This window comes from Solea senegalensis, linkage group LG5 (assembly GCF_019176455.1).
Source record: "Solea senegalensis isolate Sse05_10M linkage group LG5, IFAPA_SoseM_1, whole genome shotgun sequence".
Classification (NCBI taxonomy): domain Eukaryota; kingdom Metazoa; phylum Chordata; class Actinopteri; order Pleuronectiformes; family Soleidae; genus Solea; species Solea senegalensis.
Genome location: NC_058025.1, coordinates 21,265,684 through 21,286,674, shown reverse-complemented (window position 1 = coordinate 21,286,674; position 20,991 = coordinate 21,265,684). Strand labels below are relative to the sequence as shown.

Sequence of the window (20,991 nt, the reverse complement as noted above, 5' to 3'; positions counted from 1 at the left end):
CATCTGCTCACGTCACTTTTCCCGGGGTCCTCCCCGCTCGTGCAGCTCAACTTTCACCCGTCTCCCCGGGCAACCGAGGCTAAACAATCATTTTTGCTCCATGTAGGAATTAATTGGGCTGCCCTCAGGCCTGGGCCATATGTTATCACCATTTTCGTGTCTGCAACGTTGGCTATACTTCATGAATGAATTACAAGAAAGATATATAAATAGATGAAACTATGTTTTTTTTTCTACACATGTGAACAACAACAATAATGGTAATAATAATTGCTTCAACTATTTAATCTACCTTTGATCTCTCCATTCATTTTCTATGGGGATGTTTCGCCATGGCTCCTCGAAACACTGCATATTGTGATGTATGTTTTATATTTTAAGTTTCATAGACATGCACTGGCAGAAGAGGGATACCAATGATAAGAAGAAGAATAAACACGTTGTATATTATGAGTGACTACTTTGATCTTTGATCTTGACACGCACTCATAACTGTGTGTCACATTAAAATGACTCCGGTGGGCGGAACTTAAACGCTGGCGGGTACAAAACAGTCGGAGACCGGACTTTACCTTTCAAACTCCAATGCTCGTTAAGTGATCATGCCAAGTCAGACCTAAACAAGGCTTCAAGTATGCCCTTTACACACGTACGACAGGTATTTAACTTGTTTAAATTACTCCTTCTTATAGATGGTCATCGCTAAAATTTTACGTTTGCCTGCCTTTATCACAGCTGCAGGTCAAACAGACTGAAGACCTATAATAAACAGCAACGCCAGCTGTTGCATCTTATGTGTTAGCTAAGAAGCTAAACGGGTCCTCAAGCTAGGCTACATGATTACTTTTGTCAGATCACACGAGGCTAGTTAGCTAACTTAAAATTGTATGTCCATTACCAGTTTGTTGATGGATGTGAGCTAGACGTGTGGCCTAGATATATACATTTAATTTGAAAAATAAGAATTAACGATACAGTCGAGTCAATCTGCAGTAGCTAGTTAGCTAGCTAGCTAACGCTAACACAAGGAGGACAGGAATGGAGGCTAATACATGTAGCAACTACTGTGGTCATTGCCAATGAAAGCCGGCTTTGTTACATTCATTGTCAGTTTTTCGTCGTTTACGTTGCATTACGTTTGTGTTTCATTCTGGTCTAATTTATATACCGAGTTGATAAAGCTGTGATCACACACAGTAAATAAAATTGTGTGCTCGAACTAATAGAAGCCAAATACAAAAAACATGTTGCTGTTTAAGAGATGGGGCATTCTATAAAGTCTAAACTGTGGTGGTAGTTGTTTGTGTCAAGGTTATTTGATCATATTATACTCACCTCTCCCAGAATAGCTCAACGTGAACATGAATGTGAACAATTTATTCTGCAGTTTTAACAAAAGTGAACCATGGAAAACTCGGACAGGCCTTTCCGGACCAGGCCAGGTGGCTGGGAAAGGGGAGCATCAGCCTCTGACAAGGCAGACAACTGGAGGGACCATGAACCGGGCCAAGGGCCAAACTACAGACAAGAGGGAGGTCAGCAGGGCAAGAAGAATCATGGTGGGCACTATCGGGCAAGCCCTAAGAAGGGAGGACTGGGACCTCTAAGCTACTCCCCTGGTGGATTTAGAGGTGGTCACAGCCCCTCACAGAAGGATGATGTGCGATGGGATGGGGCAGCAGGAGGGAGTAGTAGTCGAGAAGATAACTGGAGAGAGCGCTCACAGCAGCAGCCCTGGAGGAGGAGTGTCCAGGCTGAGGGTCCAAGAGAGGACAGGGAGCACGGAAGGAGAGATGACCCTGACAAGGATAGTGCTCAGAAACCAGGTAAGGATTTGGAAATAAGATGATGGGAAAAGACTTTATGGTTTATCAACAATGATCAAAAATATTCGGCTGTTCGCTTTAGGCAATAATCTTTATGGTCGACACGTTTTTAAAGTGAGCTACAGCATAGTATCATCATATGTTGGGTTGTATAGATTTGATTTTGAGTATAGGAACTGGCAGCACTTAAATGTCCTTTTAATATCCAGCATGTCTGATTAACAAATCCACACAGCCATTGTGTTTTCTGACACATGTATTTCTACCCAAGGCAAAAGATGGCGAAACAGAAACAGGAAGAAGGATTTTACTGAAGAGAACAGGGGCTTTGTGAATGAAGAAATTACACTAACAGCCAAAGAAATCCACAGCTTACGACAAGCAGAGAAACGACTTAAAAAAGATGAAATCTTCTCCTTGAAGAGGGTACATATATTTATTGTGGTATCCTAAATATAGAACATTGAGGTATTAGCAACTGTTGTCTAATGTATGTTTTTCCATGGTTTCAGAAGCCTCACAATCACCCTGGTGCACATTACACCTGCACTCTGTGTGATGTTCTGCTGGAATCTGTGTCTGACAGTTACAGGCACATCAGAGACAAGCGGCACAAGAAAAGGGCTAAGGTGATGAGTGGTTTTATAATGCAAATCACAGTATTTATGATGCTGGTTGTTATTGTGTATAAAACCCCCCACATTGAATTGCTTTGTGTTTCTAGGAGAAGCAAGAACAGGCGATGTTGAATGACATTCAGCCTCCCGGCCCAGAGCAGATCAGTGCAGTGAGTGCTGCACTAGAAGCCATTGTCCTTGAATATGGGATGACTGATCAGGATGTTGAGAAGCGAAATTATGTTGTCTCCCTCATGCAAGACTTTTTCCTGTCTGTCCTGCCTGGTAAGACACCTAAGCAAGAAACCCATCCAGATATTGATTTAGCTATGAAGCAAAAATTGTCTTTCGCTATATGTATGTTCTGTTAGTTGTGTTTTATGACACACTTTTTTTCTCTCTTTTCTGTTCATCAGTAGAGATCAGGCTCAGGTTATATGGATCATCTTGCACTAAGTTTGGATTCAAGGATTCTGATGTCAACATTGACGTTCAATATCCACTTCACGTGAGTAGCCCTTTATGAGTTTGATAGCATGAATTTTGTATTGGGAAATTTTAGAGCTGAAACAAGTAATCGATTATTAACAGTTTTGCTGATTGATTTGTGGATGCTGTGGTTGTCAATCACATTATCATTCATGTGCTCTCTTTTTTATATTATATTTATGTTGTGTAAAGGCTTTGAAATGGAATGTATTCACAGATGCATCAGCCAGATGTCTTGCTGTTGGTCAAGGAAAGCCTGTCTGTCAGCTGTGAGTCACCAGTTAGACACTTTACTGCCAGATTTTTTCCGTATGAAGACCTTCCACTACATAAAAAAAAAATGTCAATCAGACAGGGCTGTTTTGGAAGTTTCTAATTTAACATGTTTTCTGTCTGTTCTTTCCTCAGCTGTCTTTGTTGACCTGGAAGCTGATTTTCATGCGAGGGTGCCCGTTGTCATCTGCAAAGAGAAAAAGAGGTGTATATCTCCAAAAGCTGTTCAGTTATTAGATTATTATTACTCAAGATGATAAATCAAAATGTATTTAGTAAAACCATTAAAGTAAAAGTATACCACTACTGAAATGTGACGTTGTTGTTGTTGTTCTCAACAGTGGCCTGATCTGCAGAGTGAGCGCAGGGAATGAAAACGCATTCCAAACGACCTCCTATCTTTCTGCTCTCGCTAGTCGGCAGCATCTTCTCCTCCCACTGGTTCTGGGACTCAGACGCTGGGCCCAGGTATGTTTTTGGTTGGGACCTAGACCTGTTGCTGTCATTATCCACTCAACCCACATTTTGATTTTTAACATGTATTGTTCTTGTTTCAGATCTGTGAGATTGACCGTGCAGAGGAAGGTGGTCTTCCACCATATGTCTTCGCCCTTATGGTCATCTTCTTTTTACAGCAGCGCAAAGAGTCTCTCTTGCCTTCATACCTGAACAAAGAGGTATGTGGTTCCCTGCATGTTCACCCTGAAATAAGATAAACTGAACATTGATAATTGTGTTTTTTTTTTTTTTTACATAAACTAATAATCTAATTATTTTTATTTCACTAGATTAAGGTGTTTTCACTCAGCAGATTGTCAGACTTCAATCTCACACATGTAGAGGATGAATATCTACATTTTTCTTACACCCCTTCGTCAAGAGAATCATCACAGGCAGCAGAGGGCGCCTGTATAAAGGGAAAGGTAATCCTTGAAAGCACAGATGTATTTTTAGTTGCGTCTGTAAAAGGTGTCCACATACTGACAGTCTCGACTCTGTGTTGTCCACTGTGTATTCGTGCAGGTTCCGCTGGTGTTTCACATGCCTCATCTACCTGAACCGGAAGTTGGGCTTCTCTGGGTTGAAATGCTCCGCTTCTACTCTCTGCAGTTCCTCATGGCTGACAATGTAATAAGTGTGCGAACAAATGCAATCCTTTCCCGAGAGATCAAAGACTGGCCAAAGAAGCGGATAGCTATAGAGGGTCAGTAGTTTTTTTTTTTTTTTATGTTTTTGTTTTTTGTGCTCTATGAATCTTGATAGTTTTAGCATTATGATACTGATGAAATTGTATGTAGAGCTGCAACTCACAATTATTTTCATAATCGATTAATCTGTTGGAAATCACATAGCTGTAAAAAAAAAAAACTGTAAAACCAATTGATCAATTATCAAAATAGTTGCCGACTCATTTAGTAATAGACTAATAATCAATTGATTGAATAGCCTTATTTGTAGGTGAAACACTTTTGTACTACATGTTCTTTTTACAGTATCTACAGCTAGTACCACTACTACACCTTGTCTCATCTTTGTTGTATATATGTATTCTGGGGCAAGATGCCGAACCAGTGATTGTATGTGTGAGCATTAGAGGACTGTTATGTATAGAATATACTGTGTATGAAATTTATCAGCTGCCTCCTGTGGCAGGTTATAATCTATGCATCATACAAAGGTAGTTTTGTCTGCTGCATAGGACTCAGTATTTTCCTACTGTGTCACGGGCTTGCTACAAAGCCGCTGGACACATCATAGATCACTAAGGCTGGTCTCACACATACATGGTGGTGGCGTCAACTGCAAAGCTTCTGATTCACTTTGGATGGGGCAGCGCCAGGCGTTGCCAAACTGCATTATGTCACGCTTGCTTCACTTTGGATGAGTGTCAGCTATCGTAAAGCACTTTGATTGGTTATTAACACGAGGAAGAGCTTTATCGATACAGTCCACGCTGTCATGATAGGCTATCACGTAGTGCTCACTATGCTACACAACCAAAGACTTTGTAGAAGCATTTTGAAGGATTGATTTAAAGTGGAATTTCTCTTTCTTTCTTTAAAGTGGAATTATTATGCTTATCTGTTCTTTAACTAATTTATTTGTCTGTACTCAGACCCATTTGCTGTGAAGAGAAATGTGGCCCGCACAGTGAACAGCCAGCAAATGTTTGAGTACATTGTGCACTGCTTCAAAACCACATACAAGTACTTTGCACTACCACTCAACACGCCAGCTGCCAACTGTAAGACAGGAGCACAGCATGGACCAAGTCAAGGGGCAAATGCAAAGGCTGTGAATGAAGATCTTGGTCAGCAACAAAACACACGTCAACCAAAAGCATCAGAGAATGGTCCAGAGGACTCTGACTGCATTATTGAGGAAGAGGAGGAAGTTGAAGACTACACTGATTCGGACGAAGAGAGGGAGAAGGAAAAGGTGGATCTGGGCAAAAGCAGCTTCTCTGAGGACGAGGAAGAAGAGCGTGATGCCAGACATCATTTGGACAGCTTCACTACAGAGGATGAGGAGATCTTTCCAGTGGATGGGCTTTCCGGAGAGGAGCTTTTGTCTGATGAGGAGGGTCCAGATTTGGACACTCCAGGTTCAGTGGATGAGGAGGAAGAGGAGGAGGAGGAAGAAATGGCGTTGCCATCCGTCAGTCTATCACATTCACCTAAAGAAGAGGGCACAGAAAATAAAAACCAAAAACAGAAAAGGCTGTCGTATGCGTTCACCAGACAGGCTTTCACCAGAGGAAAGGTAAGGGTTCTTAGCCTCGTATTTTTTCCACATTGTATGTTAAAGCCCCTGAGAAAAATAACAGTGGGTGCATCATTTCAGTTAAATACCTTTCAATGTCTTTTAGTCACACATGGTCGTGTGCAGCTTGTGCAAGCGTGATGGACATCTCAAAAAAGATTGCCCAGAAGACTTCAAGAAAGTGGAACTGGATCCCCTGCCTCCACTAACACCAGAGTTTCTAAACATCCTTAACAAAGTCTGTGAGCAGTGCTACAGTGAGTACTATTTAAGTCCCTCAAAAAACATAACTAGTACACCCTGGACATGTCTATAGTCTCATACTGTTTTATGTTTGGAATCATTGCTATGAAGTTCATGACATTGGTCTGTTTTCTTTTTTTAGGTGACTTTGCCCCAGATGAACTGGAAGTGGGTGTAAGAGAGCACATCCTTCAAGACTTGGAGAACTTTGTGAGACGACAGTTCGCTGGTGACTAAACCATGATTTTTACTGACATCATAACTTTTTTTATAGTCAATTAAGCATGACAATGCATTTTATTGCCTTCAAGATTGAGAGCATGTGTATGATGCAACTGATTTGATCCTTTTGTTTTTTCCATGTACAGGAGCTAGGCTGCAACTATTTGGATCATCCAAAAATGGCTTTGGATTCAGACAGAGTGACCTAGACATCTGTATGGTCTTGGAGGGCCAGGAGACCATGGATGTAAGTCATCTATGATTCTTGCAGATTTTGAGTCTTTTCTCAAAGTTCAGTAACATTTGTAGAAATTAATATTATGAGATCAAAATATATACCATTCCCCTTCCTGATGAATCATTTTTCATAGGATATTGACTGCATCACCATCATTGAAAGCTTGGCAAGACTGCTAAAGAAACACTCAGGTAAGGCAAAGTCGGGCAGGGCAAAAGCTGGTTGGTTATTGGTCAACGTGCCAGCGATTTGTTTTCTAGTTTGGAGTGAACAATCTAACCTATCCAAGCTAACTGAATACTTGACTTAAAAAGAACTTTCACTAAAAGCTAGGCTTTGTAATTATTTTAAAACTGGAATCTGTAGTATGTTTCCTATACTCTGTATCTTCACACCCAGATAGTCACCAGTGAAGGCCTCACAATACAGTTGTAACACAGCCAACCATTTCATCTGTACCACATGTAATGATGGCTGGCCACTTGTCTGTTATTAACCTGTTGCGCACACCGCTTGTACTCTTGCAGTGTAGGATCAGAATCTTCATAATGAGCTTGAGAGAAGTGCATTGCTGAAGCAAGAAGATAGTCACATAATGTAGACTTTGATAGTCACATAATGCATAAGACATAGTGTCTATTTCCCCATAATGCCTGGTTAATGTCTCCTTTATTTTGTCTTTATTCTCTACTCCATCTCTACCCTGTCACAGGTCTGAAGAACATCCTCCCCATCACAACAGCAAAAGTGCCCATTGTCAAGTTTTACCATGTTCGCACTGGCCTGGAGGGAGACGTCAGCCTCTACAACACACTGGTATGGACTGTCCTCCCTCTCTTTTGCTTTGTGTAGTGTGTTGTTTAGTTTACCCCAAATCTAAAATTTCAACTTTGCCTTTTTTTTCTTCTCAGGCCCTGCACAACACACACTTGCTAGCCTCATATGCTGCCATTGACAGGAGAGTGAAGATCCTCTGTTATGTGATGAAAGTGTTTGCCAAGGTGAATATGCTCGAACTCCATGTTACTAAGGCAACGTTATATTGTTTGAAGTGATTTAAGTTTATTTCAGTTCTTTCTGTCCTGTTACAGGTGTGTGACATTGGCGACGCCTCACGTGGCAGTCTGTCATCCTATGCTTACACGCTGATGGTGCTGTTCTTCCTGCAGCAGAGAAACCCACCCGTTATCCCTGTGCTGCAAGAGGTAAAGATAACATGTTTGTCAAATTGAGGTTTCCCCCATTTACATTTTGAATCACACTATCTATGCCTTTAACACTGGCCATTCTGTTCAGATTCAAGTCCATCTTTGATTCTATAAAGATATTTGGATTCTTTTAGAGATATTTATTTCATAATCAAGCAAAATTGGTATGAAAACTTACTGTAGTTTCACAGAATTAATGTTGCTAATTATATAACATTTGGGTCTCTCTACCCTGGTGTATCATTAAAAATTGTAATGTTTACGTTAGAAAATTTACTCCAAAGTAGTCATATTTATACACTTTTTATTGATATGACCACATACTGCAAGTTCGAAATATCCCTCCTATAAATTTAGAAGAATTTCTTGTTCAATATCGTAGATGGTAAAGTAATGAACACATTTCCAGACTCCGGTGTTATCTTAGCTGTTAGTCACTGTAGCTAACAACTCATGGTCATGTGAGACAGTCGTGGTCAAGTCTTCCATGATTTGTGTGGTGTGCACACCGGAAACTGAAATGGCATATATTAAAAGTTTTATCTAAGGATTTAATTCATTGATCAGATCAGACCTTGTCATTTTATCACTTTCTAGGTTCCTGTTTTTCTAAGAATACATCTCTATCTAGAGAGACAGTATTATGCAGAAAGAAAAATGTGTGTTATTTATAATTGATAATTGATAACCTCTTGTCCATTTGTTGCAGATCTATGATGGAAAGAAGAAGCCAGAGGTGTTAATTGATGGCTGGAACGTGTACTTCCATGATGACTTAAAAACATTAGTGAGTGTTTAGTGTTTTTTATAGATTCATTGTGTGTCCTTATAAACATTTTAGTCATGAGTGAGTGTCCCTCGCTTTCTCTTTATTTAACCTCAATCTGGTCATCTCCCACCTACAGCCCAGTCACTGGTCACAGTACGGGAAAAACACAGAGACGGTGGGGGAGCTGTGGCTTGGCCTGCTCCGTTTTTATACGGAGGACTTTGACTTCAGAGAGCACGTTATCTGTATCCGTCAGCATCACAGCCTCACCACCTTCAACAAGCAGTGGACGTCCAAATACATTGTCATCGAAGGTAAGTGCACCATTCAACCGCATGTGATTAATCAAATGTATATCACTATTGATCAATGGTGTTGTTCACTTTTTTGCTGAACTAAAATGACTTTCCTGTCTGGATTCATATTGCAGATCCATTTGACCTGAACCATAATCTGGGTGCTGGTCTGTCCAGGAAAAGTATGGTTCTTTACCAAAATCTATTTTAATCTGTCCTCTTTTCTGGTGTCCATTTTAATCTGTCCTTGGTTGTGTCATCTGACCTGTTATTTCTTGATTTCTTTTATTTGTCTTGTCCCTTCACAACAGTGACTAACTTCATCATGAAGGCATTCATCAATGGCAGAACAGTGTTTGGCACACCTATTAAAGTCTTTCCTCCCATGTATCCCAGTCAAATGGTTAGTATTTGCTGTGTAAACACAATATTTGGATATTTTGGTGGCATTATAGAAGCACTGACAAAGTGCTTTGTCCTCATCTTTGTCCCAGGAGTATTTCTTTGATCCTGAGGTTCTCACTGAGGGAGAAGTAGCCCCTAACGACCGCTGTTGTCGGATCTGTGGCAAGATTGGTCACTTCATGAAAGATTGCCCCATGCGCAAGAAGTAAGGAGTCAACCGTTATCACCAATGCATAACTTGAGCACCATGTATCAGGCTGCATGTTTATTTTGTAATGTGGATAATATTTGCCCAGGTTCAGGCACAGAAGGGACTCTGATAAAAGGCCAGAACACCTGAGAGACAAACTGGACACTGCAGATGACATGAAGGATCACGGCAGACACAAGAGTGAGCACTGGAAGAAAAGAGATGCACTGGAAATGCGCTGCTGCTACCTGTGTGGATCAAGTGACCACATAAAGAAGGACTGTCCGCAGTACAGGAGCCCTGCAGGTTCAAACTAATTTATATTTATTAATGAATTTTTGCATCATCAAAAAAAGTAATACAATAAGTTATTATGCATTAATCTTGTTCATGAAATGGAGGATATACTAAAGGTGATTTATTTCTTTTGTTTTACTTTATGATTTGACAGGTAATGTGAAGATGGACAACTTTACCTGCTCCACCTCGCCCCACTTGAGGAATTTGAGAGAGAAGGAAAAATGGGTATGATAAAAAAGAAATATTCATTCAAATTGACCGGTCTTTGCTCCCTCCTGCACCTGTTGACCTTCCTGTTCTTCAGGGTTCACCACAACAAGAAGAGAGGAAGAGAAAGCAACAGGGTGTTGTATTAGGTCCACAAGCAGGTATGTAAAGTCCCATTTGATTGATTTAAGATTATGTTGTTTTTTTAAAATACTCTGTTACACCACCCAACACATCACACAAAACACATTTCTCAAACTGTCCAATTAGTCCTGGGTGGTATATATCGGTTCTTACCGAAAACGGATATGTATTCATTTTTTTATGAGGTGAATTTTCATGCACCGCAAGACTGAGGTATGGACAAAATGAACATGACCCTTTTCACTGCTGCACCACCCATATTAGGGCTTAGCTCAAGAAGTATCTGTGGTAGTAATAGCAGCAGTGAGCAATTTACTCCACTGCCTTAGCAGAAAACACGTCTTAAGAGTTCAAAGCATGTAGAGGGTTTTTGAGAATTGCCCTAAAGAGACAGGTCTGCACATGAAAGTGCTTGAACATTGTGCAAGAAAGGAGGTGCGTTGATATTTAGGTAAATGTCTCCTGCCGCCGATGTGCCCTTGTTTGTTACGACGCCACCTACTGTTCCATGCGCCCTGCATTGCTTGTTGTACGTAGACCAGACGTACGCAGGACAAACTGAGCGAGGGGACTCATCAGGGATACAAATCACATCTCTACATGTTTGATATTGGAGTGTTTATGTTTCTATTCTGACCATACGACCATTGACGTTCACTTACGTTGGGCCACATTTAAGTACTTAAAAAACTTTTTATCTACACTTGGGCGACCTTTTTAATATTTTATTTTATTTTATTTTCACCCACTTTCCTTAAAGTGTGGTCTTTCTAGCTCCACCATTTTACTATTCTCCAACCCACTGCCATAGGAGGTAAATAAAACACGGCTGCATTCATTGCATGCAATGGTGCAGAGTTTTGCATACAGCTAAATGTGTTTGTTATATTAAGAATGTCCAAAGATTATACCACAGCACACAGGAGTTGTTGAATCACTGCTGCCTCCATCACTAAGTTCACATGTATTATTTTGTGACTTCAGTGTTTGAAATCCTTTGTTCTGCTTTACCTTTAGAGATACAAACTAACCAAGCAAGGCAGCAGTAGACCAGCAACTCTCACGTCCTGTCGCACTAAAAACATTGATTTTCTGTGTGGACTCAAGACAGTGAGTGGTCTGTACCTCATAAAACCACACTGAACTATCTCTTCAAGCTCTCCTTTTAAGTCTCTAAATTATCAGCCCATATATTAATTCATTTGTTTCCTTTTCATGGAGACCTGGTCGGTAAAAATCTAAGCTGTCTTGTTTTAGGACTTGAGTCAAGAGAGAATGAGAGTGGGACACTTTTTCAGTTGTTTCATGTTATTTCCGACTCTCTTGACTCTGTACACGCTGGCTGATGTTTTGGCTAAAGTTTGTCATTTTGCTTCTGTTTTTGTGTCTTGCTTTAGCTATGGTGAAAGATTTTTTTTGTTTATGAGTTTGTAACCTGAACTGATTTAGTTCAAATAAAGCAGCATATAAATAACTTCTGTCCAGGTTAAAAGCTTGTTCTGGAATAATCTTGACAGTTCTGCATTCTGGTTTGTTTCAGGTAGTCTAGCCTGCCGAAATGCAGGTCGCTCTGGTCACAGGAAGAGCCCAGTGGAATGAGCAGTAGCTGTGGCCACACAGGCGACAAGGTCCTCCTCTTGTCCAGGCAGACAGAAAATCCAGAGCCCCGTTAAAAGCCAAAGCCAGGACGCCTTGACTTGAAGCCAAATAGGGCCTTTTTATGCGTTTGTCCTTTTCTCCCCCTTACATTGCTTCTCCTCAGAGGAGCTTTTTAAAGTTTTCATTTTAACAAAACAAGCCATTGTACGTGTACTGTATGTCTTTGTTTACCTACACTGCCAGTCAAGTTTTTATTTTCATTCTGTTCAAATTACCTAAAATTAGAAAGTGTAAATAACTGCTACCTGACTGAGAACAGGGTCAGTATAATAAGACGTCTTTTTCAGACAACATACGATGATATGGCACATTGTCTGCTACTTACAAATGAATCGTCAAGAGCAAGGCAGTTTCAAATGAAAACGCACTCATCAGTTCACTTGTACTTTACTTTCTAATTGTTAAGGTTTTTCTTTGCATGAATAATGATCCAACTATGTATTTTGCATTTTGACATAGACATTTACAGTTAGGTTTCAAAATGTTTGAATGGCAGTGTATCTTTGTAATGACTTGCAGTCTTTTTCTTTTTAATAGAAATTCTTTTAAAATCCAGTTTAATTTGTCATGTGCACTGATATCCACCAGTCTGTCTCCATCACCTTTGAAAGCAGCTCTTAGTGCCGCATGTCTCTGTGTTAGAAAGTAACCTTCAGGATCATGGTGTTAAGTATTTTTTTTTATTATTATTATTATTTTTGTTGTGATCCAGCCCTATTTTATCAGGAACTACTTCCCCCTCAATTACCTACATGTGTGAATGGACAGTAACATCATAGTAAAACTACTGTTGCTCAGAAAAACCTGTTCTGAATGTGTCTCCACACACGCAAGGAAGTGTTTCTCTACAATGCAAGGACTTACTCACTTGTGCTTACACTTGGTGTGTTTTTGTTTTTTTTTTAAGCTGAATCAACTGCTCCAGCTGTTTGACATTGCTGAAAATGCTGTGTTCACTTCAGTGGAGATATAAATGTATTTATTTGCCATTAAGGCTTAATTTTGTAATTATAGCGCCACCAATTGGTAGCTGCCCTGTGAGGGCTCATGCCCTCTTAATATGTCGCTGCTAGTTAATGTTTTAAGAGCTGCTTTATCATCCAACTTTGAATATGGACTGTGTGGCTTTCTTGTTGCCCTAATATGGTTAAATTTTATTAAGAGAAAATGTATTGTAGGTGGTATTGTAATTAAATGCCTCATTTTAACATAGCTTTGTTTAAATGTCAGCCTTATAGCAATTCTTCAGTTCTGAAAATAGGAGGGTTAATGTTAAGAACCACAGTCCTGCCAGGAAAGTTTGAATATGGCTTACAATCCATTTTGTGCCCCCAAACACTCATTAAACTGAAATCCAGTCCTAATGTGAAATATGTCCATGGAAATTTTTGTTTATGTTGTGTTTTCCCCCCACACAATATGTAGTATTTCAAGCCTGGACTGAGGACTTCTCTGGTCTGTTCGCCTACCAGAAATGTTGCAGGTCTTAGTGTGGTAGTAAGTTTTTACCTCAAAATGTAAAACACATGCTCCAACTGGTGTGACTAGTCTGGGGTACAAGATGGCTGCCTCTGTAAAGCAAGACCCCTTGACTAAAGTACTTTATAAATGTATTAGAAGTGGGAAACTCTACAACATTGGACAACAATGGGACAAGTTTTTTTTTGTTTTTTTTCAAGAAGAGCTTAACGGTCTGCAAACAAAATAAAGAGTGGGAAAACTGCAGTAAGAAAAAGTGGAAAGGTATGTTGCATTCCAAATAATTCAAAAACAAAGCTAGACCTCTTGAAACTGAAACACCTGTATTTATGTAAGGACTTGAGCCGTAGCTTTAGTGTTGACTAAGATGTCTGAATTGTTGTCTGCTCTCAGGACAACAAATACTGTACTATGTTATTCTTGGTGAAAGCCAATCGTGTTTGACACATTCATGGTTTCACTTAATATTATTTGTAATATTTACACCTTAATAAATAGACTTGATGGAGGCACCGTATGCCGCCACCAGGTGGCAGGCGTGTAGCCAACACTAACGCATGTTTTCAGTTTGCTCTAATTTTACAAAAATACTTTTCTGTTGCCTCCTTTTAAATCAGAAACGAGGCGTTTTAATATACTCTCCAAAATGCTACACACTATATTATTGATATTGCATTAAATATACAAAAGTAGCAGTCACAAGACGCTGTTTGCCAGTCAAATACACGTGATGCTAATTAAACAGTAACTGTCGCATCTATTTAATAGAAAACAAGAAAATTAATTACATAGCTTGAACAAAACAATGATCACAGTCATGCTCACGTAGAACATTCCAATTAGAAAAATGGTTATATTGTATTATTTCGAGACTCTGTGTACGATTACGCAACACAAACTGACTTTCAACTCCGTGGTCGATTTAATCTGTAATCTCATTGGCTGACAAGGCCGTCTGTCAAAGTATCGACCAATCATTGAACAGCAACTTTGTCGAGGGGGTCATGTCTTTCTATGCGCGTGCGCCATTTAATGTTTTGATTTCAGGCTGCAGCAACATGTCTGCCTCCTTGGTGAGGGCGACTGTCCGAGCGGTCAACAAAAGAAAGATATTATCTACAAGAGCCGCACTCACACTGGTAAATATGACCAACTGCTTGCAAAGTCGTGTGGAAACACCACGCTTTAAGTCGGATGTGTTTTAATCCACGAAGTATGTCGTGAATACCAGCTGCCATCAGCTAGAGTTACGTGATCGGTCGTTAGCTAAGCTAGCTAGTTGAAGCATCGAACGTCGCAACGAAGAACATGTTTCACAGAATGTAGTGCAAACAGTACATTTAGTTAATGACCTTGGGCTTAAGTTCGCACTAGGGTAGTTTTATGAGGATGACATTGATCAATGTACTCGTTATTTTCCAGTTCTTATTTCCATGGTGTCATTACTTTGAGGCTGGTTAGCGTGACGGTGTTAGCCACTGACATAAGTATAAACGTCAGCAAGACTATAGGCTATGACCGATAGCACGTCGTGAGAAAACGCTTTCAATTCAGTCGATATCGGTAACTGTTTATCCCAGCTAGGGTTGCAACTAAAATTATTTCGTAATTGATTAATATGTTGATTATTTTCTTGAATTGTTTGGTCCATACAATTTGAGAAAATGTTGAAAAAATATTTATCAGTTGATGATGGTGATGTTCTCAAATGTCTTGTCTTGTCCATAAATCAAAATTATTCTGATTTTTTTTTTGGTTGTTAAATATAGCAAACCAGAAAATATTCAAAATCAGAGAACATCTTTTAAAACCCCAAACCGATTAATTAATTATCAAAAATAGTTCAAGATTTATTCAATATTGAGTTGATCGAGTAATTGTTTCAGCCCGAGCATAAACTAAACACCACTACAAATGTCATCACAGAGTGTGGCGTCAATTATAATTTTGTAATATAAAAGTCTTAGGCGTTACATTAATGATATCGTTAAAGATAAGCTACAGCTTACATTAATTTATTTCATCATTATTTATGTTCATATGGATTGGTTTTTAAACCATGAAATGGTAAAGATTGCAACAGACCAGTCGGTGCAGTATCACACTTTATAGGCGGGATGATGTTTGGTGCTGTGTCAAGATAATGCGTGAGCATGGTGGTGTGAGCTGATAAGAGGAGCTGGATGAAGTCAATAACTGTGACGACCCTCAGCACGGAGGCTTCTGCAAATTATTCCACATGTTTTATTGTAATCTATTGTGGTCAGGGACAGTTGTGATAATTATAAATGTTACCAAGTGGTGCACTAAATGTGCTACAATAAAGTAAAAATAATAAATATTAAATGCAAAATATTTAACCAGGGCTCCAGGTAAAATATTTTTCACTAGTAGCACTGCTTGTCTTTCTAAAAAACACAACTTAAATTGTCAAGCACAGCAACATATTACATTTTAGTTTGACCTGAAATATTTTAGTGGTAATTGCCTTGATAATGACTTATCAGTTTACTGAAAGAATAGGGTTAGTGGACTGCTCTGTGACTACCTTGTGTAACAGTGATTCATTTTAATACAATTAAGTCACACTCATTCCAAAAATGTGTCTAAACAGTTGCTGTCTGCAGCCAGCACTTTACATATGAAGTGACATACAGGTATATCTTGTAATTTAGTTTGATTGACATCATAGCTATGAAACAAATCCAGCTTGTGACACAGTTGGATATTCAGCGATCAAGCAGACACATGCACGTGAGTGCAATTGGCTTTAAAGGATTAGCACCATGTGGCTAATGTAGCCACTTGTCTGAGTCTCCCAAATGACTCCACAAGAAAAACACTCATCCACAGCAGGTTTATGAGTTTTCCCCACGGGCCAAAAACATGTGGGATAAACTGACACATCCGCAAACACAACAAAAATAAACATCCTCTTGCTTTAGTTAGGTTCCATTAAACACACAGGCATGCAGTGTTTGTGTTCTCTCCTGCTGAGGATGTTGAGGGCAATTCTTAGGCCCTCTTCAAACCTGGTATTATTATTATAATAAACATTATTATTATTATTATTATTATTATGGTTATTATCATTATCATTATTATTACATTCTTATTGTTATTATCAATTTATGCCCTGAGAGATCCCGTTGCATACATCTAGTACGATTGTGGATGCTTCACCTGTGACCACATGTGATCAGATCTGGTGTCCTCCACCCTGTATTCAAATACAGACATTACATCTATGTGCAAGTACAAAGATGAGTCTGTTGCCAATGTGTTTGTGTGTTTTGTTAGGGGTGAGCAGATACGATTGCTGTCAGTTTAGTCAGTCAGGGATAAAGGCGGAGAAAACTACATTAAGAGATGCCCCGTCCATGTTCAGTGCATAGACTTTTTGCACTTTGTTCTCTATGTAGCGAATAAATAGGGAAATCTTGCACTTACTTTTTGCAGACGTTTTGTTTTCTTCAGACAGACATATATTGTAATGTATCGCTATATGATTGTCTTGCAATACGTTGTTTATCACAGAAGCATTGTATCGTGATATTGTTGGTAACGTGGATGGTATTGTGAGGTACCTTGTGATTCCCACTCCTAGTATTGGAGCTTAGATTACATTTTTTATGTTTATTAATTTATTTGCAACTAACTACATTATTACAGTTGTAGTTCTTAATTTTGCCCAAGTCCACTGTTTTTATTTATTTATTATAGTTTATTATCCCACTTACATATATATAGAATCTAGTCAAGTATTAATCCAGTGTCTAATTTCTAATGTCTCTCCTATAGACTCCAGCAGCTGTGAACAAAATCAGGGTTTTGTTGCAGGAAGAACCAGAATATGTAAGTAAACATTATTTACAAATATTCTACCGTCAAATGCTCAGTGAATCTTGACCTGATGTTGAGTGGCACCAGAATGCTGTGTTCTTTTAACTGTTAAAGTTTCAACATTTATGATTGTTTTCCTTCAAAGTAATCCATCCTCCTCTGCGCTGGGCGGGTACAAGATAAATTTCATCAATATTCAAAGATCTTATCGTGGTGTTTTATCTTTTTTTTTTTAGGTAACGGTTCATATAATACTTTACATTACATGTCATTTAGCAGACGCTTTTATCCAAAGCGACTTACAAAAGTGCATTTAAACATTTGGTTACACGTAATACTGTTACCTAAATCACTTTTGGATCACTGATTTGTCTTTCAGTAACGCAGTTCATGAAGTGCTATAAGGGAAATCCAATGGTTTGTTTTTAGGATATTACACAGGATTGTAGCTGAAAATGTCAGTGTTTATTTACTTAACTTAACAAACAAACCCACACAAACAGCCTTCTCCACCTTTGAAACTGAAACTTTTTTCAGTTTCTCAGTATTAACTCTCTTTAATATTTATCTCCAACGTTTCACTCCATCTTTGAGTGTGGAAAGATGTCAAACAACCATGAACGCTGATTTGATGATGTGTTCAACAAACTAGACGTAAAGATCAATGAAAGTGTGATTGTTTAAGGGTTAATCACATGCAGTAATTATCTCGGTCTGGTACTTTATAGATTGGTTTGAAGGTTGGAGTGAGAACGCGGGGCTGTAATGGACTGACCTACACACTGGACTACACCAAGGAGAGAGACAAATCAGACGAGGAGGTGTTGCAGGACGGTAAGTGACATTTTACTGCCATAGGAAAGAAAGAAAGAAAGAAAGAAGGAAGGAAGTATAAATACAGTTTTTATAAGAGTGATTCACAGCATCAACAGGTTGGTGTAAAAGAACTTAGTGATTTGTGCAGAATATAAATTAAAGGTAACAAAAGAAATCAAGGAGGACAAAATACTAATTTCTTTAAACATAGTTATTGGATTAATGGTTCAGCACTACACTAAGAAATGTCCCTGATGAAGCACAACCAGAAGTTATAAAACTTTACATTTTTCATTTTTTAGTTGGAGAATATTTCTTTTCCTCCATCATAAATACATTATAATTCAGTTCACTCAACCCAGTTCATGGCGAAGGCTGTCATTTTCTGAAAAGTCTGCTGAAGTAAAAAAAATAATAATAAAAAAAAAAATTATGCAACCGCAAGGTGGTGTTAAAGTTTAACATTTGAATATTTTACACACCCTGGCTTCTGCGATGTGTCATCAAACTTGGAGCACTCTGACTGGGTTCTCATGTCAACGTGAAGATTGTGCTCTGACTCCTGCAGGTGTGAGGGTGTTCATAGAGAAGAAGGCCCAGCTCACGCTCCTGGGAACAGAGATGGACTTTGTGCAGACGAAGCTGTCCAGCGAGTTTGTCTTCAACAATCCCAACATCAAAGGAACATGCGGCTGCGGCGAGAGCTTCAACATCTGAGCATCTCGGACGCTTCCTGCCCGCGCTCTGCCCCTCCCCCATTTCAAGAACCTTGTCCCATCTGTTGAGACTGAGACACTGAATGGTGACGAGGAAGCTGGGTATGAGGAGATCTTTGAGATGTGTTTGTGCCTCCTGTTCCACCACTTCAGTTCCTGGAGAACATTGGCGTAGACGATATATTAAGGCCCAAGTATGACGTCTTTTTACACTTTGAAGGTTTCAACGTCACTGTCAGAACCATGATTTATTTTAGCTTTATAAATTTGATGTCAACTGCTTTAAAGTAATCTGGGTTCAGCATTTAAAAGAATCTTTAGAGGGACCCTTGAAGCTGTTTTTTTTTTTTTTATTATTTTATTTAGTCACTGTCTTGACATGCGCACAATATTTTCATTTAGTTGAATCTATGATTTGTTTGCAGGTGGAACTTGTACAATAGCTTAAGAGCTACAGTGAAACATTGATCGGGTTGGTTTTGACAAGAGGATGAGAAGAGATGCTATTAAAGCAACACTGTGCAACTTGTTTTTAATCTTAAACTCACAGCTTGAAAATAATTTGAATGGTTCACAGACTTGTAACCGGGAAAATGGAGCCTACGTCACTCCTCCATTCTTACACTAGGTTCAGTTCCAGAATCGGGCCAAGCATGTAGAGTAATGCTCAATTTTAGATGCGTTCACAACAAACTCATGCCACATGACGCAAATATAGTCATTGGTTTATTTGTTTTTCGTGATGCGAGTAAACACAACCTGCAAATACTCACCTGGGGCTAATGGCTTAATTCAACAGATGTATAAGTTCAGAGGTTACTAGGCTTAGCAACCTCACTCGTTTTCTGCCACGACCTTTCTTACTTTTGCTTATCCTCACGTATGACACAATTCTTTTGCGTTGTCTTTGTGTGAAAAATGTGTGCCATTTTTGTTGAACGCACCATCAGAACTCATCAAAAATCCACGGCAACGACAGCGCGTCCAGCAGACGTTGCACAGTGCTGCTTTAAATATTCTGCTTGGATAAAGTTGGAATCCACTTGAATCCACATCAGCTGTCGGATGAACGGCTTGATAATAACCACTGGTGTAGGACAGTGTCAAAGTAGAGGTGTTTGAGAGTCTTGTATCTGCCTTTTCAGTTTGTATAGTCTTTGAAATGCTAATGTTATTATTTAACTCTGTGTGTATGTAAAGAATTGAAATCTACATTGAACTACATAAACAAACACACAAAGCAGTAAAAACCAACGCACAAAAAAAAACACGCGTATCCCTCGCATAATATATGAGGATCCTTTGCTCGAAAGCCAGGAACTTGTGTTTTATGTATATTGTTCACTTTTCAGATTGAAAACTGTGCAATATATCTGTACATATGAAATAATAAAAGGATAAATCCAGTATAATTAAATTGTGTTGCTGCTGTTTTATTTTCTGTTCGACTGTTGGAATTCTTTGCAAATCTTCTCGACGTGAGGCAGACGAGCCGTCGTCACTCCCGTCTTGGCTGAGGGATGTGTAGGGTTTGTTGAAGGTGTCTTGCATTACATGGGGTCTTGTTTGCCTCTTTTATGGTCATGGTGGGTTGTAAGGGCTTAACTGTATTGACAACAGCTGTTTGCAGTGTCTGGAAATGACACTGATGAGCAGTGAGGGTGGAAAACACCAGAGTATAACATACGTTGTGGAGCTACAGAGGTGGTACATCTCTGCATCAAACTATACAACACTAAAAAGCAATACAAAGTGCTTTGATTGACAAAAAGCCATGGGACCTTATTAAAAATGTGTTGAATATTCACATAGAATACATTTCTGAAACCATTAGCAACAGAGAATAAAAACGTGTGTGTATATATATATATATATATAGATATATATATATATATGTATATATATATATATATACACGTGTGTATATATAGATATATATATATATATGTATATATCTATATATATATATACACGTGTGTATATATATATACACGTGTGTATATATATATACATATACGTGTGTATATATATACATATATATATCTTTCAATACATTTTTGTATCTAATCATTAGGTAATGATTAAACAGAAATATTGTAACACTACATAAAGAGACTAAATTGGTGTGTTTTCTCCATTTGTTTGGGTATCATTTTCAGCAACAAGCACATTTGACATTTGACCATTTAGACACACTTGTCTTGATGTCTTAGTGAGGACACGTTGACACAATGCATTCCATATAGCCCGTTACCCTTTGTTGGACCTCACTTTTAAATACAAGAAAC

The 20,991-nt window shown here is 38.9% G+C and overlaps 2 protein-coding genes across 3 annotated transcripts; both read left to right on the top strand.

The window, feature by feature from the left end:
• The first annotated feature begins 577 nt into the window (after positions 1 to 577).
• On the top strand, positions 578 to 13,220 carry tut7 (terminal uridylyl transferase 7). Of its 2 annotated transcripts, none has more exons than XM_044025720.1 (29): positions 578 to 658; positions 1,388 to 1,826; positions 2,098 to 2,252; positions 2,339 to 2,455; positions 2,551 to 2,728; positions 2,863 to 2,951; positions 3,150 to 3,201; positions 3,341 to 3,410; positions 3,547 to 3,673; positions 3,763 to 3,882; positions 3,994 to 4,128; positions 4,229 to 4,409; positions 5,322 to 5,968; positions 6,075 to 6,225; positions 6,354 to 6,440; positions 6,580 to 6,680; positions 6,805 to 6,862; positions 7,384 to 7,487; positions 7,583 to 7,672; positions 7,763 to 7,876; positions 8,589 to 8,666; positions 8,785 to 8,962; positions 9,079 to 9,126; positions 9,256 to 9,347; positions 9,439 to 9,554; positions 9,646 to 9,845; positions 9,991 to 10,064; positions 10,144 to 10,207; positions 11,731 to 13,220. In XM_044025720.1, the coding sequence occupies exons 2-29, from the start codon at positions 1,406 to 1,408 to the stop codon at positions 11,787 to 11,789; spliced, it is 3,906 nt and encodes a 1,301-aa protein (XP_043881655.1). In that variant the 5' UTR covers positions 578 to 658; positions 1,388 to 1,405; the 3' UTR covers positions 11,790 to 13,220. The 2 variants fall into 2 exon arrangements, with proteins under 2 accessions (XP_043881655.1, XP_043881654.1); XM_044025719.1 differs by having other exon boundaries at positions 2,860 to 2,951.
• A 1,142-nt stretch (positions 13,221 to 14,362) lies between these two features.
• isca1 (iron-sulfur cluster assembly 1) lies at positions 14,363 to 20,120 on the top strand. Its single transcript, XM_044025722.1, has 4 exons — positions 14,363 to 14,467; positions 17,130 to 17,183; positions 17,900 to 18,005; positions 18,556 to 20,120. The coding sequence occupies exons 1-4, from the start codon at positions 14,387 to 14,389 to the stop codon at positions 18,702 to 18,704; spliced, it is 390 nt and encodes a 129-aa protein (XP_043881657.1). The 5' UTR covers positions 14,363 to 14,386; the 3' UTR covers positions 18,705 to 20,120.
• The last annotated feature ends 871 nt before the right edge of the window (positions 20,121 to 20,991 follow it).